At 40.4% G+C, this 26,658-nt stretch overlaps 1 protein-coding gene across 3 annotated transcripts; it reads left to right on the forward strand.

Moving 5' to 3' along the window:
- Positions 1-9: 9 nt before the first annotated feature.
- On the forward strand, positions 10-25,508 carry becn1 (beclin 1, autophagy related). 3 transcript variants are annotated; one of them, XM_068013398.1, is made up of 12 exons: positions 10-248; positions 1,685-1,813; positions 7,132-7,199; positions 8,096-8,154; positions 11,866-11,956; positions 13,562-13,698; positions 14,001-14,195; positions 14,820-14,966; positions 16,875-17,024; positions 19,676-19,736; positions 20,800-20,942; positions 22,158-25,508. In XM_068013398.1, the coding sequence occupies exons 2-12, from the start codon at positions 1,687-1,689 to the stop codon at positions 22,324-22,326; spliced, it is 1,347 nt and encodes a 448-aa protein (XP_067869499.1). In that variant the 5' UTR covers positions 10-248; positions 1,685-1,686; the 3' UTR covers positions 22,327-25,508. The 3 variants fall into 3 exon arrangements, with proteins under 3 accessions (XP_067869499.1, XP_067869500.1, XP_067869501.1); XM_068013399.1 differs by having other exon boundaries at positions 10-200; XM_068013400.1 differs by lacking the exon at positions 10-248 and having other exon boundaries at positions 1,725-1,813; positions 11,880-11,956.
- The last annotated feature ends 1,150 nt before the right edge of the window (positions 25,509-26,658 follow it).

Raw genomic sequence — 26,658 nt, forward strand, 5'->3', positions numbered from 1 at the left:
TCTCAAGCCAGCCGGAAGTGCCGTCATTTTCCGGCTTCCTTCCCCCTCTCCCAGGGTGGAGGGAAAATAAACATCCCCAAGTGAAAGGAGGGCGAGACGACAGAAAGTTTCCAGCCTTCTGCTGATTTTATAGCTGTTGGAGAGTTAAAGCCTGGGCTGAGGATTGAGCAGCTTGTTCAGCATCAGCTGGGCAGCAGGAGGTACTGGGTCTCTCTCTCTGCTCCTGGGCTGCCTAGGAACTAAATAAGGTGTGTTACAACTGGGTCTTTGCACGCTTGCTTTGTTTCCCAACGCAGTTCATGCTCAGTGTCTCCATGAGACTAGTTAAATGGGGTTAAGTCTTCCCCTTTAACAGAACTGGAAATAGCTCCTTTTACTGAAGGGGAAAACCAGTAAGGGGGATGAAGAAACACAATGCATCTGAGTGCACTGTAGGTTAGTATTTTAGGTGGATCAGTTATTAGGCAAGGGGATGGGAGAACATTTAAAGGTCAGTTATTTGGGTGTGCTAAGTTGGTTTAGCAACGAATTCTGATGTTAACTGAGCAGTGCGTTGTCAGCATTTTTTAAATTTATATTTTAAAATTCCAGCAATTATGATCTTGATTTCTTTTTACCTCTTAAATAATGACCTTAAATAAGGTAACAGTCCCTTATTTTTGAGGCACTTTGTAGCCAACTGGTTTTAATGTTGACTTTAATAGCTTCTGAGCTTTAATTATAGTACCCACTTACTCTCCATCATCAGAAATTGCTGGTGGTGTGGGATGGTTGTGACGTGTTTTGAGGGAGGGAGGGAGGGGATGGCGATCTTCTGTCGGAACATCATGCTGGGAGGCTGGATCTGCATCATGGGTGCTCTGCTTTGTCAGTTTATCCCACTTCTCTTTCTATCTGCTTTACCCCCTGCCCAACTGCCTTAGCTGTTCACATGTTCTCTGTCTCAAAAATGTCTTGTATTTTTCTAATTGTGCCTCCTATTGTTTCATGTTAATATCACTTCAGGCATTTAACCATTTGCTGTTTTCCATTTAAACCCATGATAGGTTATTCTACTTTGTGTGCATGCATGCATATGATTTATTCACTTCTTTCCCTTTGCTTTGTCCATTTTTTTAGGTGCTCTGCAGCTGCAATCTCATAGATTTGATGAAGTGTCTAGAAACGAAATTGTTAATTTATCACAACAAAAACAAGATATGCTGGAATCACTCAGCAGGTCTGGCAGCATCTGTGGAAAGAGAAGCAGAGTTAACGTTTCGGGTCAGTGACCCTTCTTCGGAAGAAGGGTCACTGACCCGAAACGTTAACTCTGCTTCTCTTTCCACAGATGCTGCCAGACCTGCTGAGTGATTCCAGCATTTCTTGTTTTTGTTTCAGATTTCCAGCATCTGCAGTATTTTGCTTTTGTTAATTTATCTGTTCTGCCACAGATAATGACTTGACCTGTTACGTGCCTCCAGCATTTTCTGTTTGTTTCAAATGTACAGTATCTGTGCACTTTTTTCCTTTGTGTTATGGTTGAATATTCTGTAGCGTTGATTGTAATTAGGGAGAATTCATGTAGAACTTTGCTGCAGATTAAATTGGTCAAGGTTAGTCCATGATAGGGCAAATTGTATTTGGTCTGTGGTAGGGATGGTCTTCTATTATTCCATGCTTTCTCATCATTATTCTTTCATAGATATGGAGGGGTCAAAGTCTTCGAGCTCCACCATGCAGGTGAGCTTTGTGTGCCAGCGCTGTAGTCAACCCCTAAAGCTGGATACATCCTTCAATGTCTTGGATAAAGTCACAATTCAGGAACTTACAGGTATGCAGTTGCAATAACTTTACTGTTTCATTATTGTTAGCTGTGGCTCAGTTAGTTGCATGCTTGCCTCTGACTCAGCAAGTAGGTTCAAGTCCTACTGCAGAGACTAGGGCACAAACATCTAGCTGACATTCCAATGCAGTAGCAAGGGAATGTTGCACTGTCGTTCCTATGAGGCATTAAAACAATGTCCCATCTGCTCTCGGGTGGATGTAAAAGAACCCATGACACTATTCCAAAGAAGAATAGGGGAGTTTGCCCTGCTGTTCTTTCCAATATTTATCTCTCAATCGAGATCATAAAGACAGATTATCTGGTCATTATCACATTGCTGTTTGTGAGCTTACTGTGAAAATTGGCTGCCATGTTTCCTACATTTCAACAGTGACTGCACTTCAAAAGTACCTCATTGGCTGTGAAGTGCTTTGGGATGTTTTGAGGTCATGAAAGGTGCTATATAAATGCAAGTCTTTATTATTGATATTAGTTAAAAGTTTAATTTTTGCACCAATAAGTTGGAACCTGGAATTAGTAGTACAATAGTGTGCACAAATGTCAAATGATTCACTATATACTTTTTCAGCAAGTCTCTTCCTCTTGCAGCCAGTGTCAGTGTTCTTTCAAAATTGCTTATCTAAAAAAAATTGCCTGACTAAACTTGATCGAACTTAACAATACTCAGCAGTATATAAATGTGCTTTTTATTTAAAATATACTAATAGATTTGCCATCTCATTGCTCACAGGAAGTTTTAGGATATGATCAGTGTCTAATCTGTTAGTAACTTAGGAGCAGTAGGCCATTCAGCCCATCGAGCCTGCCCCACCATTCAATACGATCATGGCCGATCTTCCACTTCAATGCCTTTTTCCCACATCATCCTCATATCCCCCTATGTCATTTGTATTTAGAAATATGTCAATCTCTGCTTTAAACATACTCAATGACTGAGCTTCCGCAGCCCTCTGGGGTAGAGAATTCCAAAGATTCACAACTCTCTCCTCATCTCTGTCCTAAGTGGCTTCCCTCATTTTGAAATTGTGTCCCCTGGTTCTAGACTCCATAACCAGGGGAAACATCTTAGCTGCATCTACCCTATCTATCCCTTTAAGTATTTTGTAAGTTTCAATGAGATCACCTCTCATTCTTCGAAACTCGAGAGAATACAGGCCCAGTTTTCCCAATCTCTCTCCATACGACAGTTCTGCCAACCTGGGAACAAGTCTGGTGAACCTTCATTGCACTCCCTCTTATGACAATAATATCCTTCCTAAGGTAAAGGGACCAAAACTCTACACAGTACTCCAGGTGCGGTCTAACCAAGGTTCTATACAATTGAAGCAAGACTTCACTACTCCTGTAGTCAAATCCTCTTGCGATAAAGGCTAACATACCATTAGCCTTCCTAATTGCTTGCTGCACCTGCATGTTAGCTTTCAGTGACTTATTGACAAGTACATCTGCACTTTCTAATCTCATACCATTTAAGAAATAGTCTGCACATCTGTTCCTCCTACCAAAGTGGATAACCTCACATTTTTCCACATTATATTCCATCTGCCACATTCTTGCCCACTCACTAAGTCTGTCCAAATCCCCTTGAAGCCGCTTTGCATCTTCCTCACAGCACACATTCCCACCTAGTTTTGTGTCATCAGCGACCTTGGAAATACTACATTTGGTCCCCACATCCAAATCATTGATATATATTGTGAACAGCTGGGGCCCAAGCTCTTGATCCCTGTGGTATCCCACTAGTCACAGCCTGCCAATGACCTGTTTATTCCTACTCTCTGCTTTCTGCCTGTTAACCAATCCTTAATCCATGCCAGTATATTACTTCCTATCCCATGTGCTTTAATGATGTTAACCAACCTCCTGTGGGGGCCTTTATCAAAAGCCTTCTGAAAATCCAAGTTTACCACGTCCACCGACTCCCCTTTATCAATTCTGTTCGTAATATCCTCAAAAAACTCCCAACAGGTTCGTCAAACATGATTTTCCCATTCATAAATCCATGTTGACTATGCCCAATCTTATCATTATTATCCAAGTGTCCATTTATCACATCCTTTAGAATAGATTCTAGCATTTTCCCAACGACTGATGTAAGGCTAACAGATCTGTAATTCCCTATTTTCTCTCTCCCTCCCTTCTTAAATAGTGGGGTGACATTTGTGACCTTCCAATCTGCAGGAACCACTCCAGAATCTATAGAATTTTGGAAGATGATCACCAGTGCATCCACTATCTCCATAGCTACCTCTTTCAGCACTCTGGGATGTAGAATATCAGGTCTTGGGGACTTATCAACCTTCAGTCCGTTAATTTCTCCAATACAACCTTCTTACTAATTCTGATTTCCTTCAATTCCTCATTCTCCCTCATCCCTTCGATCTCTAATTCTGGGAGATTTCTTGTATCTTCCTCAGTGAAGACGGACACAAAGTAATCATTTAGCTTCTCTGCCATTTCTCCATTCCCCATTATAAATTCTCCTGACTCTGCCTGTAATGGACCCTCATTTGTCTTAGCCAAACGTTTCCTTTTTACGGACCTATAGAAGCTTTTACAGTCCGTTTTTATATTTTTGCTAGCTTACATTCATATTCTATTCTCCCTTTCTTTGAGTTTCTTCGTCCTCCTTTGCTGTATTCTAATATCCTCCCAATCTTCAGGTTTACTACCATTTCTGGCAACTTTATAGGCCTTTTCTTTTAATCTTATACAATCCTTAACTTCCTTTGTTATCCATGGTTGACTGCCTTTACTTTTGGGGTTTTTGTACCTTGAAAGAATGTATAGTTGCTGTAAACTATGTAATATTTATTTAAAGACTATCCATTGCCTATGTACTGTCATACCTTTTAATGTATTTTCCCAATCCACCTCAGCCAATTTGCCCCTCATACCTTCATCATTTTCTTTGTTCAAATTTAACACCCTGGCTTCAGATTGAACTACCTCACTTTCAAACATAATGTATAATTCTATCATATTATGATCACTCATCCGTAAAGGTCTTTTACACCAAGATTATTAATTAGCCCTTTCTCATTACATAATACTAGATCTAAAATAGCATGTTGTCAAGTCAGTTCCTCAACATACTGCTCTAGATAACCATCCCTAACACACTCCAGAAACTCATCCTCCACAGCAGTAGTACCCATTAGGTTTACCCAGTCTATATGCAGATTGAAGTTATCCATGATTACTGTATTACCCATGCTACGTGCTTCTCTAATCTCCTGATTAATACCATGACCCACACTACCACTACTGTTTGGCCTATAAACAACTCCCACCAATGTTTGCTGCCCCTTGCTGTTTCTTAGCTCCACCCAAACAGATTCCACATTTTGTTCTTCCGATCTGAGATCCTCTCTTACTAAGTACTGATCCCATCCCTTATTATCAGCGCAACAACACCTCCTTTTCCTTTTTGCCTGTCCTTCCTAAATGTCGAATATCCTTGAATATTCAGTTCCCAGTCTTGGTCACCCTGTAGCCACGTTTCTGTTGTAGCAATTAGATCATACCATTTACCCCTATTTGTGCCTTTTAATCAGCTACCTTGTTGCGAATGCAGCATGCATTGAGTTAGAGTGCCCTTAACCTTGTCTTCTTGATATTCTGCTCGCCTTTCTTTCGCCTGTCTTCTAATGTCACTTGCAACTTTTCTACCTCCTGTTACCAGCTTTACTTCCTTCCAATTTGAGCTACCCCTCAGGTTCCCATCCCCTTGACAAGCTAGTTTAAGCCCTCCCCAACAGCACTAGCAAATCTCCCTGCGAGGATGTTGGTTCCAGTCCTGTTAAAGTGTAGTGTTGGTGGTGTTTTTGTGAATTGACAGCATGCCTGTGTTCTTTTTCTTTGTGAATTATGCGGGATGAAGTTTTAGTAGAGTTGGACTGAAATCGAAGGCTTGTAATAGTTAGGATGTGCAGAAAGGCTCTGGAAGTGGGGCCGAGGAGTAGTTGGGATGTTGTGGGCTGGAGCCTGAGACCAAAGACCTTCAGTAGCAGGAATGTCAGGAATGAGCAAAAGGGTTGCGATTGTGACAGTATAGTTGGGAGGGAGAGCAAGGCCTTGTAGCAAAGGTGGATGAGTGGCTAGATGGGAGTAGGAAAGCATAGGGTGCAGCAGTGAGTGATGAGTTAATCTTTGGGTGTGGGAGTATTGGAGGAAAATATTTGCTAGCTGTGAGACTTCTAGGAGATGGGAACAATGGAAGGAAGGAGATGGCAGTGGGATCTAGTAATCCTTCCTGAATTCACCCCACACCCCTCCTCTCTCCACCATCAGCTTTGAATGGTGTTTATCCAGCCCTGAGCTGAGAAGACGTTATTTAAAATACTACCTTAAATAATACTATGCACTTGGTAACAACGATAAATTTATTTAGTGCTTTTAACGCAGAAAAATATCCCAAGGCACTGCACAGAAATATAAGGAGTGATGATCCAAAGGGGAGATTAGTGACAAAAGGTTTGATCAAGAGGTGGGTTTTAACGAAGGTTTTGGAGACAAACTGGAAGATGCAGGGATTCAGGGAGGAAATTCTAGGCACTAGGGGACTGACGGGACATGCACGAGTGCCTGGTGTTGGAACAGAAAATTTTGGCGGTGATGGAGGTTGTTGGAGTGTGCTTATAGGGCTGGAAGAGGCTATGGAAGTGAGGACAATTGAGGGATTTAAACACAAGGATGAGAATTTTAAATTTGAGATGCTGGGTGACCAGATGCCCATGCAGATCACTGAGGATGGGTGTACAAGACCTTGTATGGGATAGGAAACAGGCAGCAGTATTTAGGGTGGAGCTTGTCAAGGAGAGCATTGAAATAATCAAATACGGAGGCAACAAAAGCATGGTTGAGGGTTTCAGTGACAGGCTGACATATGGGCAGATGGTGCTGTGCTGAGCAATGCCAGGCTTTGAGACAGAACTGGAAGTCTTGAATCAGAGGTAAGGGTAATAAATAGATGTGTTTAATATATGTGACAGAGCAGCATGATAGAAATAGTGTTACAGGAAATGTTATGTACAAGTTTCATATTAAACCATCTGAATGAACTGCTCTACTGAAGCATGGGTCATGACCATAGCAACACTGCCTTGAGGATAGGTGGTGCTCAGGTAGTTGATCAGCTTGATGCAAGATTTTTAGTATATGATGTATTCCTCTTCTCAAAAATGTATTCCAATCAGTCAGGTAATGCAATATGGCACATCCGAACTTATCCTTTGCACAGTGAAATCAAAAACGTTTGAAAGTATTAAAGGTCACTAAGGTATAAGTTATGTTTTTTTCAGCTCCCTTAGTTACGGTTACTCCTGTGAAACCAGAAGAAGGCAGGGTCGAAAATGGCAGCTTATCAGAGGTAAGAACTGAACTACGTATCTATAAATAAATTTCGTAACACAAGTATTTAATTTTATTCACTGGGCACCTGGCTATTTATGTGATAAATATGTTGTGGTATGTTGTGTGTTGCTGAAGCATGTCAAGTGCATCATGTTCTGGGAATAATCTTGTAGGCAGTTAAATTTACGGATCATGCCATTTATAATAAACATTGGAAACCTCATTGTGTTGGTAGTGTTTTGCAGCTGCTTTAAGGTGCAACCAGAAATAGTAAGTTGCACTTTCCAAAATTAGACAGTGCTTGCTTTCATTTTGTATTAATGGTACACTAGGGGAGGATTAGTTTCAAATTCAAGTTATGGAGTAGCTGGAAAAATGCAAAAGAAAAGTTCAAAATAGCTGCGGCTTAAGAGGCATTCTCAGTTTTGCCAAACAGAATAGCAGAATGAAGAAATGCTGCATTGTTGGAGATGTCATTAAAAATGGCAATTGAATGTCAAAGACCCCATGGCACACTAGAGAGAAGAACAGGGATTCTCTTGGTGTTCTGGATAATATTTCTCCCTCTACTGACAATACCAGAACAGATGAATGAGTCATTCATCCAGTTGTGTTTTGTAGGATCTCAGTTTATGTAAATTGGTTCACTTCCATGACAATGATTACATGTCAAAATAATTCATGTGATGAAGTGCTTTGGGGTGTTTAGAGTTGTGATAAGGATCTATATAAATAGTTCTTTTTTTCTCCAACGATTTAGGGTATTTGTTTTAGTACCATTTCTCCTACAAGTACCTAATTTTACATCAGTTCCACAAAATTTTACTACATTTTCAAAACAAATTATTTCAAAACAATGGTTATTGATGTTCATTTTGATCTCATTTCATTTAAGATCCTTTTATTTTTCAGGAAACTTGTACAGAAAACAAGCCAGATGGTGTGTCCAGAAAATACATTCCTCCAGCTCGGTAAGGACACAAAATGTAATTTTCTTAAAAGCTATTACTTGTTAAACTATTCTTTTGGCTTTTAAAAGGGCAATTAAAATATTAATAAACTGGCAATGATGAACTGAATTTGTGTTCCTTGTGCTCTGCTATAAAATTATAGAATCCCCCTCATTGCTATGTGATAGAGTGAAAGCTTCTTCTTCACAAGAAGGGAGGGAAAATCAGAGGCCAGGTCATATAGCTTGTTCTTGCACACTTCTTACTCCTGGCTTAAGAATGGTATTCGTAAGGGCTAGAGTCAGTGCAGTTGGCTTTATCTTCTTGGCCAAAGAATGGTGACTTCAGGAATTGGTGTTGTGCAATACTCTGCAATGTGGTAAAATAGTGACCTTTCAAACTTTTAGCATTTTCATTGCCATTTGCTGTGGATAATCCTCACTTACAGAATAGCCCTGATTGTCTTATTGACTAATTGTATTGCATGTTGTGGTGATGAGCTGTATAAGCCAGAAAGATCCCAGGTTTGATACCTATGCTGATCTTGGACGAGGTGCCAATAGGAATTCTATTAAGTCTCTGCACCATTAGGATGAGGAAAGGTCCTTACTTAGGATTGTAAACGAGCGGCGGAAGTGAGAATATGTCTAAACATGTGCTGAAGACATAGTGATGTTCAGTTGTTGATTAGCCATACTTGCCTTTAAAGGGAGTGCAAAGGTTCACTAGATGAGGAGATTGTCCTATGAGGAGAGGTTAAGTAGACTAGGACTATTTTCCCTTGAATTTAGAAGAATGAGAGGAGGGCCGGAATCTTCTCTCTCTCTTTCCCCCCCCCCACAGGAGTGGGTTGGTGGCGATGGGGACAGGCGTAAAATTGAGTAGGAGGCGGGGTGCCCAACCGCTGCCACAGCACAACACTTCACCCCCACCCCCTTCTCCACTCCCAACCAAACCCCCTTGCTTCGCCAAGGCCTGGCCGATTGTCCCCAGCGAGGCCCCAAAACTTACCTCTTTCAGGGCTGATGTCCACAATCCTACTATTGGCTGGCTGCAGTCCCAGCAGTGGCCACCACTCCTGGTGGTGCTGCTGGGACTGAGAGCTGTCTGCTAATTGGCTGACAGCTCCATTAGGTGGGACTTCCTGCCTCAGAGGGGTGGAAGTCCTGCCCAAGTTAAATTAAGGCCTGGGGGGCGTAAAATCCCAGAGTAGCTCCCCAAGCCCAGCGGAGGTGGGCTGCCGTGACCTTTTGGCTGATTCCCGCCCACTGTAGAATTCCGGCTATGATCTCATTGAAACATATGAAGTTCTTAAGGGGCTTGACAGGGTAGATGTTGGGTGGCTGTTTCCCCTGGCGAGTGTGCAGCTTCTTAATTGTTCCTCAGAATGGTAGAATTTTACACCGAAGCCATTTTACTTAAGGCTGCGTTTGCTGACAATACCACCACTAGGTGACGCTGCATCGACACATGCGCAAATGCAGCCTGTGCCACTAAAACGTCACAGTCTGCGACGTCAGGCAGCTGCCAGGATTAAAGATGGCGCTGCTCAAATAATCACACGATGGCAACCTAAACACATGGCAGCACACAATGGCCGGAGTGGAGGGAGCGAGCGGGCTGGGGAGGGAGCGAGCAGGCGGGCGGGTGGGTGAGCCAGCGGTCGGGGTGGGGTGGGGGGGTTGGCTGTGAGCATGCGGGCGGGCTGCAGGGGTCGGGAGCGGGCGACGGGGGGAAGGAGGAGAGTGCACCCGCCACCAGCAAGGTCTTCGGCCGCGCTCTCCCCGCACCTGCTCTCTACCCGCTCCCAGACCCCCTCTTTCCCCCCCCCCCCCCACCCCTGCTCTCTCCGGCCCGGATCCCCCCACCATCTGCCCGTGTTACGCGATGATGTCATCTGCACATGCGCCAACCCCATCTACCTGCGTTATGCAATGACGTCATCTGCGCATGCGCCAACCAGTCCTGGCACTGCGCAACGCAGCACATGCGCAGAGGGTGGGAACCAATCTTCCTGGACTCAGTTATCTGGTACAAGCAAAGGTTACCTGCTCAAAGGAGCTCTGACACATCTCTAGGAAACCATGCTCATCCTTTCACCTCTGTACGCCCAACCAAGTATTTTCCTGAGCTACTAAACCAACTCCAGAGGAGACCTGAGCTTGACTGTGACAGGGTATTAAGTCCAAAACTAGGGATCAAAAATATAGGATAGTCACCAATAAATCCAAAAGGAATTAAGGAGAAACTTCTTTACCTAGAGTGTGGTTAGATTATGGAATTCACTACCACAAGGAGTAGTTGAGAATACAAGATGTAAGTAAGTGGAAGCTAGATAAGCACATGAGGGAGGGAGGAAGGAATAGAAGGATGGGAAGTGGTATAAACACAATCAGAGACTTGTTGGGCTGAATGGCCTGTTTCTGTGCTATAAATTTGATGTAATGTGTGATTTGGCTGTAGAGTCTAGAACTAGGGGTCATAGTCTCAATAAGGGGTAAGCCCTTTAGGATTGAGCTGAGAAGAAACTTCTTCACTCAATGGATTGTGCATCTTTGGAATTCTCCATCACAGTGGACTGTGGATGCTCAGACATTGAGTATATTCGCTGGAACTTAGAAGAGTAAGAGGCGACTTGATTAAAACGTATAAGATCCTGAGGGGTCTTGACAGGGTGGATGTGGAAGGGATGTTTCCCCTTGTGGGAGAATCTAGAATCAGGGGTCACTGTTTAAAAATAAGGGGGCACCCATTTAAGACAGAGATGAGGAGAAATCTTTTCTCTGAGGGTCGTGAGTCTTTGGAACACTCTTCCTCAAAAGGTGGTGCAAGCAGAGTCTTTGAATATGTTTAAGGCAGAGGTAGGTAGATTCTTGATAAGCAAAGGGGTGAAAGATTATCGGGGGTAGGTGGTAATGTGGAGAAATCAGTTCAGCCATGGACTTATTGAATGGTGGAGCTGGCTCGAGGGATTAAGTGGCCGACTCCTGCTCCTAATTTGTATGTTCGTATTCAAGATAGAAATGGACAGATTTTTGGATCCTAAGGGAATCGAGGGATATGGGGATAGTGCGGGAAGGTGGCGTTGTGGTAGAAAATCAACCATGATTTTATTGAATGGCGGAGCAGGCTTGAAGGGCCCAATGCCTACTCCTATTTTTTATGTTCTAATTCACCAATGAACTTGTATTCACATCTTATCTTCTCTCGTATCTCAAAAGTATTTCATATATAAGTTACTTTGAAGTACAGTATCTGTTATGTCGTCGAAGTATATATATTTTGGAACTTCATCTCAACAATACAGGGCAGGGAAAAAGACAAAATTTGTGGGGGGTGGGGAGAAATTACCTTTCCCTTGCTCTTATTCCCTCTAACTGTACACTAGAGAAAGCCTGCTTTCTATGTGGTTATAGATTTTCTTGCAATAGTTTACAATGAATTTATGAAATTATTCAATATTGCTGAATAGGTGGAAAATTTATAATTTCAAACATAAAACAATTATTTTTTTGAATTTTAACACTTTTCTCCAAAGACTTTTATCATCTGGTTAATTTAGTAACATTTATTGGATTGTCTGCATTGTAGATGTAAACAATGGAAAACTACCTGTTTATTTTCCTCATTTAGAGGAACTGCATTCTATTTCTGTAATCTAAAATAGCAGATATAGTTTCCTGAGCTTTGTGATCCTTTGGACAATTGTTACAGTATATTAATCTTTTGTAGGATGTTGTCCACAGAAAGTGCCAATAGCTTTACTCTAATTGGAGAAGCTTCCGATGGCGGTACAATGGAAAACCTGAGCCGAAGACTCAAGGTACGTTTGTACTTTCTTTGGTCTGATAGATATTTATTTATGGCTGTTTACCCACTTTTAGACAGTAAATGTTTTTAAATTGTACTTTTTATAATGTGTTTTACAAGGAAACACTGATGTAAGTGAAACCATGTGCATCTCTCTACATAATATCTAAAATGATCTCCCATGGACATTGCTAATGATGGCGGTGTTGAGATGAAATAGTGCAACAGGAAATGAGTGGCGCTTACAGGAAGTGCACATTATACGCAGACGTTCGATATAATGTGTATATTTTTCAGTACAGCTTATTTTTATTCAATCCCATTTATAGACAAGGTCCTCAGTATTGTTTTATTAATTTCAAAAGGTAGAAATCTTTGTGCATTTCAAATTATAATTGTTTAAAATTGATCAGTGGCCAAATTTCAAAAGGGAATATATTTACTCTTCAGGCTGTTTTCCCATGCCTTGCTCACAGGTTATCTGAGGTCTGAACATAATTGTGATGTTTATCCACCATGATGGAGCTGTGTAACCTCACCATCCCTTTTAAGACCACTGCTCGGGTACTCCAGGGAAGTGACCTAAAGGGGCACATCCTCAGTCAGTCTAGTGGATAATGGCTATGAGAAGTATTTCTGGAAATTGGCGTTCTCCAAACGCTAGAGAGAGCAATATTGGAGCAATATTATGTGTTTTTTTGGTATGACAGCCCCTCACTCGCCCTGAAAAACATTATTAAAACATTGTAAATCACACTTCCTGGGTCTTGGGGCGAGGCCAACCTGTCGAGAGCTGGAAATTATGGATGTTCTGTCTCTCTCAATTTTTTTTTTTTTAAAGAGAGTTGTTCAGTTGAAGTGTGATCAATGTATGTAGGACTTTTTATATACCATATACCCTATGGCCTTGCTGCTGGTGAGGCCAAGGATACACCACAATGGAAGTGTTGTCATGTCATGCACAATGGCTTCACTATTACTCTCTGTACCGCTAGAGGAATAATCATTTCTCCGGTGCTAAAGGAAAAGAAAACTGGACGGGGCCAGTATTGCCCCAGGATTTCTAGGGCTTTCGTTAAGGGAGTGGAGTAGAGGCTTTACTTGCAATAGGTATCAGCCCAATATTGGCAGATCAATGAGACTGGGGAGGTTTCTTAGCCCCTCTGCCTCAATTTTTTGCCTTTGTGTCCTGTGGTGTCCATTTTCATTGCCGCCCTTCAACAGCAGCCAGAAATCTCCTAGTTCCTTGTGATGAGGCCCATGGCTGTTTCTGCCCTCGATTACCAGCGCAAGGCTTTGCTGGGGATGCAGTGGAGATTGTGCAACACGAACACTATAATGACGTAACCTGGACCTGCTAAATTTTAGAACATCTTGGCCTGGACAGGTGGAATGTCTTGTTGGTTTCTGCTTGTCCAGCACTTGGACAAGGTGGGAGCAATATTGGGGAACAATAAGCTATTAAGGACAGACTCATGGAGACTAAATAAGTCAAATTCTGTTTTGTCAAATCAACAGTATTACAGGAAGTCACTGTGACAGGGGAAATGTGTGCTTAAACACAAGGTTGATATTACATACATGTTATTCAGTTCTGGGAGTTCTTGTTTTTAAATAGGTGACAAGTGACCTGTTTGACATCATGTCTGGACAGACAGATGTGGACCACCCTCTGTGTGAGGAATGTACAGATACATTGCTTGATCAGTTAGACCAACAACTGAATGTCACAGAAAATGAATGTCAGAATTACAAGTAGGTTATTAATGTTACTTATATTATAGCCCAAAATTATGCATGATTTATTATCCAGGTCAATTCCAGTTGGAGAATAAAAGACCTTCATCGGCAGAACCAAGACTATAAAGTTTTAGACAATGTTGTAATGTAGTTATACATATCCAAGAAAATAGTGCTATAGTGTTTTTTTCATATCCTAGAATAACTTTATCAAAACTACCTTTCTAAAGGTGGCTGCATGGTTGTGTCAGCTTTTTTTAGTGAAATGTAATGCCTCCTGAGTAGGTGTGATTAACTGTTCATATGTTTTAATGCAGGAACTGTTTAGAGATACTTGAACAAATGAATGAAGAAGATGAAGAGCAACTGTTGGAAGAGCTAAAAGCACTGAATTCCAAAGAGGATGATTTAATCCAGGAACTTGAAAATGTGGAAGTGAAACGGAAGAAGGTAGCAGATGATTTGACTGAGGTTAGGGCGGAGACTGATAGACTCAATCAAGAAGAAGCTCAGTGAGTAGACAAGTTTTAATGTGAAAGCACGACATAATATCTTCTATAACTGGTGCACGATATTGATTGCGTCCTCACTAATAGAGAGTACATATGAAAACAATCTTTTTGCCACAAGGATTTTATTTTCTAGTACCTAAACCTAGTGCTACAGGGGAGAAAGATGTGGTATATATTGCACTTAAACAATAACCCCCAGCTCAGTTTCCAGCCAAAAGAAAATGAGATACTGATGCATATTTAAGAGTAACATATATTTGCTCTTGTATAAAAGAATAGAAATTTAATGGCCAAAAAGGGATTCGGTCAGAGAGAGACTTACAGAAATTGACTTTTTATCCCATTGCATCACATATACCAGCACTGAAGAAATATTAACATTTTCTCACTTGTTTTTTTGTTCTAACCTGAAGTCTGTGTTCAGCATCACAGAACAAACAAATGAAAACATTTAAGAGTTTTTGGCACCCTACTATAAACGATAATAAGATGCAAGAAATCTGTTACACTAAAAATTTCTTGGTTTCGTATGATAATATTCCAATAACTTGTAAGAAAGGCCATTACTGGATGTAACTCATTCCAAGTTTGTACAGTTAACACAATGCTTTGTTTATGTAAAAGGTACCAGAGGGAGTACTCTGAATTCAAAAGACAGCAGCTGGAGCTTGATGATGAGTTAAACAGCGTTGACAACCAAATGCGATATGCGCAGATCCAGCTTGACAAACTGAAGAAAACCAATGTTTTCAATGCTACATTCCATATATGGTAAGAACTGGTCAGCTTTCCCTGTATTTATTAGACTGATAATGAGTTTTGATTGCAACAGTTGCCAGCAGCGCATTTCCTGTGCTAGGACCAATGTGTTCCGGGACTGCATTCTAATCAATTAAATGACTTGAACTTAGGAATCCGATCTGTCTATGTTGATGCACTAGTGGCATTCAAGGATATGTAGCCTCGATTACTGTGGCAGGACTGCAGGTTCAGCCTCATTGTTAACTTGGTTCTGTCTTTATACATGTTTGTTTGCTTTCACTCAATGATCATCCAGGAACTGTGGAACATTGGGCAGGAGGGGAATCTGGTTTCCAAGGGGGTACAGTTGTTAAGCTCCAGGGTTACGCTATGATTCACTACTAGGAAGTACGGCACACTCTTGAATATAAGATGTCAAAATTAATTGTGGGAATGACCAACACATCTAAACTTGAGAAATCTAAAGTAGATCCAAAATTTGTAACGGTTGGAATATAATCACTTCACTTCTGGGATGTGGACTTGAATCCAAGATGATGGCATGAAATCCTTTTTTTTTCTTGTCAGGATCTCAGCCATTTTCCTACAGGATAGTTTGTACGGGAATGTCTAGCTGATGCAGTAGTGTAGGGATGTCGGACTTGTGGCTCCCGAGCCTTGCAATCTAACTGTTGAAGCCCAGCAACATATGTCTATTTGCATTTATATTTATTTTCTGTTCTCATTTTGTTCTGGGCCTGAAGGTGTGGCATGGGCTGTTTTTAAGCATTGCCTCATGATGCACAAATCCTAAATAAGAATATAAAGACCTATTCATATCAGCAATTTGAGATATATGCAAATTAATGGGAACATGGATTTTCCACCATTCCTTTGCCAATATTTCAGCAGGAATAGAGTGGGAAAGGATGGGAAATGGGTCAAGAACCTGTTCTGCTTGATCCCCGCTAATTTTTATGGCCCTCGCATTTCCTGTCGGAAGTGACTCCTTGCATATAATACATCATCCATCAATGGCCAGATGTATAGAAGTGCTGGAAATGCATTATCCAGTAATAACCTAGCAGTCTTATCGATTCAAGAACACAGTGGAGCATCTTAAATATGATGCTGTACACACCTCATTCGGGTGTCACATATCCAGGAACTGCCAGTTGTTGTAAATCACCAACCCTTTCATAAAACATGGTTTTTCCTCATAATAACATCAAAAAAAGCCTGGTCTGCTTTCTCACATACAACCTGACAGTTACTGAGGCATCAACGGTGGGAGAGAATTTCTGTGCGATAATCTGTGATGACTGCAGCCAACATTGTGTACTTTACTGGCAGGCTTTCAAGTCATATGGACAAAGCAAAACGGCACCATGACCTTCCATGTTAAATATCCTAGTGTTCTGGGCTCACTACAATTAAAACGAAAGATATAAACTATTAATATTATAATTGGAAATGGGACTGATACTCATTTTTTGTATAATTCCAATGATGTTTCACTCGAGACATAGCAAAGGGATTCTTGTAAATTTCTTCCATCCAGTATTAATGCAAGCTATCCAATCATTCATCACCCTCAAAACCTGCTTGATTTTGACTCGCTGTATGCAACACCACATGAGAGTGGCTATTTTAAAGTCTTTGTGGCTAATTCTATTGTGTGCAAGTTCAATAGGATGTTGGATGAGACACAATATAAGGATTCACATTTTATGTGCATGCACAAATGTCACATCTTTCTTTTCATTTGTTATTTTTTTTAAAAATTAGAATGTTATCAAATGTCTTCCCTTCCTTCACTAACTTAAGTTTTATAACCTTTTGATTGGAAGCTGGGTTAATTGTATCTGGATTTAGTATGTATTTCCGTGATATCTTACTGTGGTTTTATTTTTCATTACTGGGCAATATGAATTTCAGGCACAGTGGACAGTTTGGCACCATCAATAACTTCAGACTAGGGCGACTACCTAGTGTTCCTGTGGAGTGGAATGAAATTAATGCAGCTTGGGGGCAGACTGTGCTACTACTGCACTCACTGGCCAACAAGATGGAACTACGATTTCAAAGGTGCATTTTGAAACCGTGTTTGGTTTGTGCATATTGTGAAATGTGATTTATTTTGATTAGAGTCATAAATGCCAGTAAAACAAGTAATTCTGGAAGAAATTGTGAACAAAATTGGTCCAATTCCTAATAAAGAAGAATTTAATGTATAAGAAAATTGGGGAGCAGGAAAAACTGAGTCTCACCCTCAGCACACTTTTTTAAAAAAAAGAAATTATGTGCCCCCATATGTACGTTTTTTTTTTTGTTTACGCACTGTTTTATGTAATTAAGGAACTGAGGATTTACTAATGCTAAGCCTGGTTATTAATAATTCATTTAGCATTTACCTGGCATATGTTGGCAATTCTGCCATTTTACTGTTTAGATTGGCTTCCTCAATTGGGACACCCCTCCAGTAGAGCTTCCTCCTGTTCTTGAGGTGACCCAGGGCATAACATGGGAAGTGGACTTCTGACCTCTGAGCGTCGTGCCAGTATGGTAGGGGATCAGAGACTTGTTACAGGTCTGGGGCCTGTGGCAGTGGAAGAGAGGTGATTGGCACATAGCCTAATAACACATTTTTTTGCTGCAAAAGTTCTTTTACTTGATGGAGCCTGTTCAGGACGTTGCTTGGGGGAGGGAGGGCTGCTGCTGGGTGGTGGGGTGCTTACACCGGCCCACTTCCAGTTTTACCCCTTGTGTTCCCTCAAGTAAACTCTGGGGCCTACATGGCAGCGCTGCATTGAATGTAAATGACAGGAAACTCGGCAGAGACCATGTTTCCCTAATCTGCGCATCATTACTGAATGCCCACCTACACTGAGCAAAGTTTCCCCTGAGCAGATCTGCTACTAAAATGAGCAGCAGGTGGTTAACATAAATGATATCCCCAAATTGCTTTCTGCCTTCAACCAACCTAGATCTGTTGAAAACAGGTCAGGGAAAGGAAAGCTTTGGCTAGTAATTCCCAACAAGTCACTCCTGGTGCTACTCAATGTCATACTGAAATGGCTAGTGAGAGTGAGCAAGGCAGCGCCTACAAACTCCTGAAGTTGCAGTGCTACTGGGTGGTAGCAGCATTGTGCGTTATTCTTCCTATTTATTTACTCTAATATTGTGGAGAACTGCTACAGATAGTCCCACCTGGTGTACTGAAGAATCTAAGCACTTGATGGAATAACTATTTATGTCTGAAAGAATGGCAGTAGAGAAATTTCTGCTGACCATCTGCTGTTATGAATACACTTAAGAATTTTTTTTGCAGTGCTTTGAGCTTATTCCTGAAAACATGACTGAGTTTTGACAAACCAAAGAAATAAAATATCAAAAGAGACAAAAAGCTGGAGTACAACAACAACTTGCATTTACATAGCACCTTTAACATAGTAAAACATTCACAGGAGTGTAATCAGACAAAATTTGGCACCAAGCCAAAAAACAAGGCATTTGTACAGGTGAACAAAAAGTTGAGATTAAGGTGCATCTTAAAGGAACAAAGGTGTAGACGTTTAGGGACAGAATTCCAGAGCTTAAGGCCTAGACAGTGGAAAGCACAGCATGGCGGGAAAGCAAGTGGGGCATGTACAAGTAACCAGCCTTGGAGTTCTTGGGAGGGTTTCAGGGCTGCGGGAGGTTAGAGATGTGAGGCCATGGAGGAATTTGAATGTAAGAATTTTAAAGTTGAGGCGTTGTTGGTCTGGGAGCCAATGTAGGTCAGCGAGCACAGGTGACGGCCTGAATGGGATTTGGTTAGGATGCATGCAGCAGAGTTTTGGATGAGCTTATGGAGGGTAGAAGATGCAAGAGCCAGAAGAGCATTGGAATAGGTGAATCTGAGGGTAACATCATGGATGAGGGATTCAGCAGCAGCAGGGAGGAGCAGAGGCAGGTGATATTATGGAAGTGGAAGTAGGGGGCCTTTGTGATGGAAATGATATGGGTTGGAAGCTCTGCGTTAGCTATGACATCTAGGTTCTGACCAGTCTGGTGCAGCCTGAGACAGTGGCCAGGAAGGGAGATGGAATCGGTGGCTATGAAACAGTGTTTGTGGTGGAGCAGAAGACAGTGGCTTTGCTCTTCCCAATGAGGAATTTTCAGCTCATACAGGACTAGATGTCAGACAAGCAATCTGACAACAGAGACAGTGGAGGGTTCAGTGAGGTGGTGAGGTCGAATTGGCTATCGTCAGTGTATGGAATTTCACGTGTTTTTGGATGATGAAGGGCAGCATGTAGATGAGAAATAGGAAAATTCCATGGATAGATCCTTGGACTCAAAAATAACAATGTAGGGGTTGCGAAGAGAAGCCAACACAGGAGGTTCTCTAGCTACAACTAGATAGGTAAGAGTGGAAACAGGTGGGCAGTCCCACTCAGCTGGACAATGGAGCAGTGGTGTTACAGGATGGTGTAACACACGGTAGTAATTATCAATCAGTGGAGAAAAATGATCTGACATTTCAAGCTGTGTCCACCCTTGTTTGCCACATGGAATGGAAGCATCATGTGGGTGAACATTCCTTGATATCAAATGAGAAATCATTCTGACATGACTTTCCCCATCAATCAATCAGTTACTCCAATGATTTGTGAAGAATGCCTGAAAGTACAGAATACTTAATTTTGTTGAGCGAATACTCACAACTTTATGCAAAACGTTTCTCCATTTTATAGGTATCGTCTTGTCCCTTATGGAAATCACTCATACTTGGAATCACTTACAGACAGAGCCAAGGTCTGTATTGCGGTAGTAATATAACTTTTTCTTTTGTTTAAGAGAAATTGCTTTGTGAGAATGTTCAGTACTATTTTCTACCAATAAATTTGAATTTAAAAGCTGAAAATCTTTAATGGAAAAATGTGCAGTTTTCAAAATAGCTTTCAGAAAAAGTTAGCAGAAAGAACTCTTGAAAAGGGGAAAACAGGATTAGAGATGGGGTTAGATTACTGTCCCTTCTCCTGATATTTGGCTTAAGATCCAGTCTATACTGCTCAGATGAAAGCCTATGGCTATAAATTAAGTGAACTGGGGGAAATCTCAACCCATTTCTATTAGACTGAATGCCACAGCACCCACCATTTGAATTGAAGCCACAAGAGTGATTTGTGTGTGTCTTTTAAGATTACAATTAAGGTATATAATTGGGAAAATTTGTTTTACCCTGCTAATCAATGCTGCACATGATGTAGGAGTGCTTTATGTTGACATTAGATATTAAAATGGAAAATGTGTAATTCCCACCACTGACATACATTTTATGGACTTGTAGAATAAACAAAAAAGGGTGCATCTTTAGAATAATATCCCACTAGGTCAATATACAAATTAGAACAGCATAACTTCATTACTTTGTCTTTTTAAATACACATATTCCATTTACCCTTTGTTTTCTTAAATGTTAGTTTTACAAGTAGTTCATGTTATACCCTTTATTAGTTTTCTGATGGTTAATGATTTAAAAACATGATAGTAGTGGTGTCAAGGTAATGTAGCACAATGGACCCATGCATGGCAGAATGCAAGTTTGACTGTTTTCCTTTCCCCACTGACTTCTCAGTTTTAACAGTGTCATTTGTGGGAAGGAACTGAATGAAGGCAGATGCTACCTCACAGGGAGCAAGAGTAATTCTTGGGCTCCCTTGCACCACCCATCAGTCTTTTCAAAACAACATTGTTGGTTGCTGTTTCTTCTGGGAATGGGAGAATAGAGGGAGTTTACCATCAAATAAGCAAGAAATTGATCAAAATGGACTTTCATTTTAAAATTTTGTGTCCGTTGTTTATCTTGTTATTGTAGGAGCTGCCCTTGTACTGTTCTGGCGGATTGCGATTCTTCTGGGATAACAAATTCGATCATGCTATGGTGGCTTTTCTGGATTGTGTTCAGCAATTTAAAGAAGAGGTAGAAAGAGGTGACACTGGCTTCTGCTTGCCATACAGGTACTATGATTGGTTAACTAGTTTAAACCTAATCTTATTTAATATAAGAACAGCAGAGGTGGTTACTTGATGGCAAATGCATATTTATAAATAATGAGTTTACTTATTTAAAAATATATACTTTTTCAAAATTGCTATTTAATACATTATGCATCTCTGTTTTGGGCAACAGCATCTGGAACAGAGCAGGAATACAAGTCCCTTTGCTGCACATTCAGTCATTGTCTCTCTTTGGAAGGGACTGATCCTAGACGTTCCTCCCAATGTGTATTTTTTTTTAAACCCTCAAAAAACCAAAAACATTGACGACAATGTTTCGAAGCAAATAATCCTGCAAGGGATCTACTGATATAGACAAGGAATCAGCATGCTGATATTTCTACTGTGTTTAAAGGGCCAAAACAATCAATTTACTCATTTCCAGTATGGCATGTCTATCAATTTGGTACAAATATTCTACAAATTACATGCTATCTTAGGGTGTTAATATTTGAGTGTAGGATATGCAGTATGAAGGAAGTACTTTTTATTTATCTGGCATATGATAGGTACTGAAGATGTAAAAGCATGATTTCCTTGTATAAATGGTATATATAATTGTTGTCCAGATAGTGTAAAGCTACTACATAATATAGGTTGATATTGATTTTTTTTTTAATGTACCTTTTTTGGAGGGGCTATTCCTTCAGCAATTAAACCCCGTTGGAATTTTTCAAAGTGACTGCCTTGCTACCCTTCTCCTTGCCTTCAAATGTCACCTTAAAACCTAATTCTTTGGCCACACCTAATGGTATCTCCACTTAAATCCCATTGCTTTCTGCAAGGTGTCTCCTCGCCTCTTGTAATTTTTTTTCAAGTGAGTACAGTATAAACTTAAGTATCACATATAACAAGTGTTATCTATGTGTTGTGTTATATATTTATTTTATAGTCCTGGTTTTAGTTAACACTGTTAACCACCATTTTGGGTGACCAGTATGAGTTGCTCCATCCTCATCCACACAGGAAGAGTAACCCCGATTCAGAACCTGTACTCTTATACTATGATTAATTCAGTAAATCAGATAAAGAAGTCATAATTGAAAGGAACCAAGTTGGCAAAAATACCAAATGGTTTGTGAGTCCAGTGAAGAAAAGCCAGAACTTTAAACAATGTAAGTTAATCAATTAATTTCTGCTTTAAGTAACAACTTTGTGATGCTTTTTGCGACATAGAATGGATGTGGAAAAGGGAAAGATTGAAGACACAGGAGGAAGTGGAGGTTCTTATTCTATAAAAACTCAGTTCAACTCTGAAGAACAGTGGACAAAGGCACTCAAGTTTATGCTTACCAATTTGAAATGGGGGCTGGCTTGGGTGTCTTCTCAATTCTACAATAGGTGATTATAACCTTATCGAATCTGTACTCCTTTTGCTGAGCATTGTTCCAAGGTTTATCCCAACGTTATTGCCTGTATGAGGTGATTCACTGTGCTTTTATGTATGCTTTCTTTGAGAAAAAACATTAAATCTTCAGATGCAACAAACTGGAGAGCCTTTCACCTCTGGACCTAGCTCCAAATCTGATGGGATGTAAGTGTTCTATGTCTGTTGGCTATGAAGGTCTTGTGTGAAAGGGGTTTGGATAGTTTAACTGCAGTTCTTAATGAACATGAGTCTGTCGCTCAAAGCTGTCCCCAGTTCTACGTTAGTTGGCAACCTCGCACGAAGGCCACGGGATGACTGGTGTGAGAAAAGGCGGAGGAATGCCACACTGGTACAGTAATGGGGTGCTGGGGCATATAGTTCCAGCAGAGTGCTTTCCTTGCACCTGATCTGAGACTACCTGATGCTGACAAGAGTCCTGAAATGGAAAAAGATCTATTCCGCAGCACTAATGCTTGATTCACCTTGATGAGCACAAATGGGGAGAAAAAAGCCTAAAAAAAAACTTGTCTACTTTTTTTATTTGTGATTGACATGTACACCTAGATCTTGAGATTGTGATATACTGAATCACCGTGTACTGCACCAATGCAGTAAATTACTAGATCTTTGAACTGATTGGGGAAATTTTATGTTTGCTTTTTCAATAGATGTAAAATGACTATTTAATAATTGAGTTGTGGAGGACTTCATTTCTAACTTTGTTCCCTGTGATGCTACATTTCAACAGTGTGCAGGTGGCCAGATACAGATAGGTTTTTGTTGTGTTAGTCCACAATTTATTGGTGCCTTGGCCTCGATCACATTGGATTGAGTTGAGGTGAGATTTCACAAACCAGGTATGTTTTGGTGTTGAGATACTGGAATGAAAGTAAATGTTATCTTTTAAGTATTAGATTTTATTTCAATGCACTGCATTGCGAGCTTTCATCACTTAACCTGCAGCTGGGCTGGAGTATGTTACATAGAGGGTTGGCGTGGTTACAAGAAAATAATAAGGAATTCAGAAAATGTGAACCATAAAGCAAAGTGCAAGCAATTTGTTATCCAAACCATGGGTTAAGATTACTTCTATTATAATTACACTCAAACACACTTTTTAATTGTCTGTGTGTATAATATATATATAGCAGTTTTATTTATAACAAATTAAACCTGGCATGTTGTGCTACAGTTGTAGAAGATGGAATGGGAAGAATGTTTCTTATACACTGGTGTAATTGCTGACTGTGGGCAGGATGCTCTATTCAGTAAAGACATGATGATGTCCACACTGAAGTATTAAATTTACAATGTAATCATTGCATCATTTCCAGCATCTAATCGATAGTGGATTACTGTACAATAACTGCAGTTTATAGCCTAAGTATGTAATCTGCTTCTGTGAAAGTGAGTATATTATTTCTCAGTAAAAGCCTGTCTACTGATCTGTTATACACCTGGTCTAGCTTTGAAATGTTGTAAAACAGTTCCTTTTTACATTGTATCATTGAAAAACAAGTGAAAACTCAAATGGATTTACAAAATAAATATGTATAAAATAAACTTGAGTTTGTCTAACGCTGTAACACACTCTGCTGGATTTTATTAGTGCGCCACTCATTTAAATGACGTTGAGGGGGTGACCACTCCATTCCCGGCAATGTGTTCGGCGCCACAGCCGTTTTTAAAGGGCTTCAAGCCCTGAGCAAAAATTTTAATTTTTAAAGTAACATTACTGTGGGTTTTGTTGAAAAAAATAATTAAAAGCTGGAGGTCCTTTCCCAAGCCCCCCAATGTTTTTTTTTTATTGGCCTATATCACGAACATTAACTTTTTATTCTCACCCCCAACATCACGTTTGCCCTTCAACTCCTTCCCACCATCCCCACATCCAATAAAAATTGTTTTCCCTGCTCCCCGCATCCCCTGCCCTGATAATTTCACTCCTCCCCCCCCCCCTCCCCACCAGTGTCTCACCTTGAATCCCCAAACGGGGTTTAGAAGGCGCAGGACTTCTGGCCACCAGCTGCAATATCAGTGTGGGACGGCCACCTTGTCCAGGTAAGTTCATTAACACTTTTTTGGATAAGTTTGAGTAGGCAAATGAAGGGGGGGATGGGGGCTGCACCAAGGCCTTGATGCCGCCTGTGAAATGCGGCAGGGCCTTCTCAGCGTTGGAGGTTGTGGCGGGCCTCTCTGGCAAGTATTTTATGGCCCCCCCCCCTCCCCGACCCTTGATATCAAGGGGCTGGTAAAATTCAGCCCACTGTCTCTGAACACTGGATAAGTTTGAGTTAAAGCAAACACCTTGAATATATTCAAGACATTGCTTAGTTGAAAGTTCAATTTTGCCAAAACTCAAGCATTTTATGTGGCCAGAATCCCAAATTTGTTAAGAGCCCAGCTGTTTTTATGGTATATCATTTGTTCACATGAATGGAGTAGAATTTTGTTGACGTACTTTGAGGATTAAGGACCCTGCTATGATCGTTTGAAGACAGAAGAGTTATGATGTTGTATGACCAGATTTGAGATTTACCCATTTATGATTAAAGTCTTGGCTACATCACATCTTGTAAGAAAGGACAGTGTCTGGGAAAACATTTTAATCATTTAATATGTACACAAATATATCAGTTTTCTTTAGCACCAAGCATTTTTTGTTATATGTATCCTCGAAACGGTGTCCCATTAAAAATTCAGCAGTTGAGATCCAGTGCCTTTACAGCACAAATAATATTGGACCAGAGCTTTCACAAGGGTGATGGTGTGTTCTTTAAATGTTAGCAGTTGTAGTCATATACTGCATCGCTAATGAGTATTAGTAAGTTGATCTCAGTAGTTGCACTACTGAAAAAACTGCTGGAGAAGGTGTTTCGCATCAGAAGTTGAGATGACTTTTCATTACGATAGGCTGAAGGGCCTGTTTCTGAGCTGTATGACTATTACATCTGTAATTGGTGCCATTGTGTTGATGACTCAGGAACTTTGGAAATTGTAATGATGTATTAATGTGCAAATATTCTTTATCACTACTTGCTGCAGTGTATTGCTGTATATTGGTGTGCTGATGCAATCTTTTACAGTTTACTACATGATAATTGTATTCAGTACTTTGAATTGCTATGTACAATAAAGAGTGACCATAAATTAAAATATTTCTGGATTTGAGTTGTAGAATTATTATAGTTATGTTTATCTGCCTTCTCTTTCCTCCAGTGATTGGCCAGTACTTCAGAAGAACTGTCATGACAAATAGCAGACAGTATAAACATGCTATCACAGGAAATGGTGAAATTTGATTTCATTCAGTACAACTTTGGATTTACTAGTTTTAAACTCTACTTCGAGATGTGCTGCCTTGGCCAACAGCCCCTTTTTATTCTATTTATTGGGCCGAGTAGATTAACTTGGCTGTTTAAACTGTCATTCTATTGAACATTGTAAACAAGCCCTCTGGCTTAAAGCCAGAAACCTGCTCCATGTGATGAACATTGATCTAATTTCTGGTTGCAGCTAGTTTTCTCAACCATAACCTAGCAACTTAAAAAAAATCAAAACATCTTGTGCTATGTTGCTATAATTATGAAGTGAAAAAACAAAACCAGGTTTGCTTGAGTAAATCTTCAATCTATAGGTGCTAATGCTATATTGAGCAAAATGTTCAGTTCCAGCATGAGGTCCAGCTATGTAAGAGTACTGAGCTGCAGTCTGTTCTCTGCAAGTTATGTATAATTTAAAATTTTCTATTTTGGATTATGAAAGAAACAAATACACTAAGAAAAGTACTGGTGAGTTCTTAGTTTGTGATCAAAATCTTACCAATGTTCGTGCAGCATCGAGCATCTTTCTCTGCACAATTCAAAGCTGCATCACCCTGAAGTATGAAGACATTATACCTATGTTGCTGTTTTATTAACTTTAGCTATAATTCAGTTTATACAAGAAATGCATTAAAACATAGCATCAGTCAAAAACGGAGGAAAAAAATAATGAATTTAAGGTTAAATTTGCACCTGTCGGCTTTTGCAAATCTACTTGAACAGATCACGACCACGTTTGAGTAATTACAGAAAAGTACTACAAATATGTTGGAGCTTGTGGAAATAATTGCAACTAAGAAACTTTGTGGAATGTTGCTTGTTATCCTTTCACCAATTGAGTTTCAAAGCAAATTGGTGACTTCAGACACTCCTTCACTGGTATACCACAAAATTAGGACCATAACCAATGATGTTTCCAGTCTTCAACAGGGCATGCCATTCTACTATTGAGAAAATAACCTTTTGTAGCAAGCCCTATGAGTCA

The sequence above is a fragment of the Heterodontus francisci genome, chromosome 33 (genome assembly GCF_036365525.1).
Source record: "Heterodontus francisci isolate sHetFra1 chromosome 33, sHetFra1.hap1, whole genome shotgun sequence".
NCBI lineage: Eukaryota > Metazoa > Chordata > Chondrichthyes > Heterodontiformes > Heterodontidae > Heterodontus > Heterodontus francisci.

Coding starts and splice junctions, on each gene's coding strand:
- becn1 (XM_068013398.1), top strand. CDS start 1,687: ATGGAGGGGTCAAAGTCTTCGAGCTCCACCATGCAGGTGAGCTTTGTG. Junction 13,699..14,000: donor AATGAATGTCAGAATTACAA/GTAGGTTATTAA, acceptor GTTTTAATGCAG/GAACTGTTTAGAGATACTTG. Junction 17,025..19,675: donor ATGGAACTACGATTTCAAAG/GTGCATTTTGAA, acceptor TCCATTTTATAG/GTATCGTCTTGTCCCTTATG.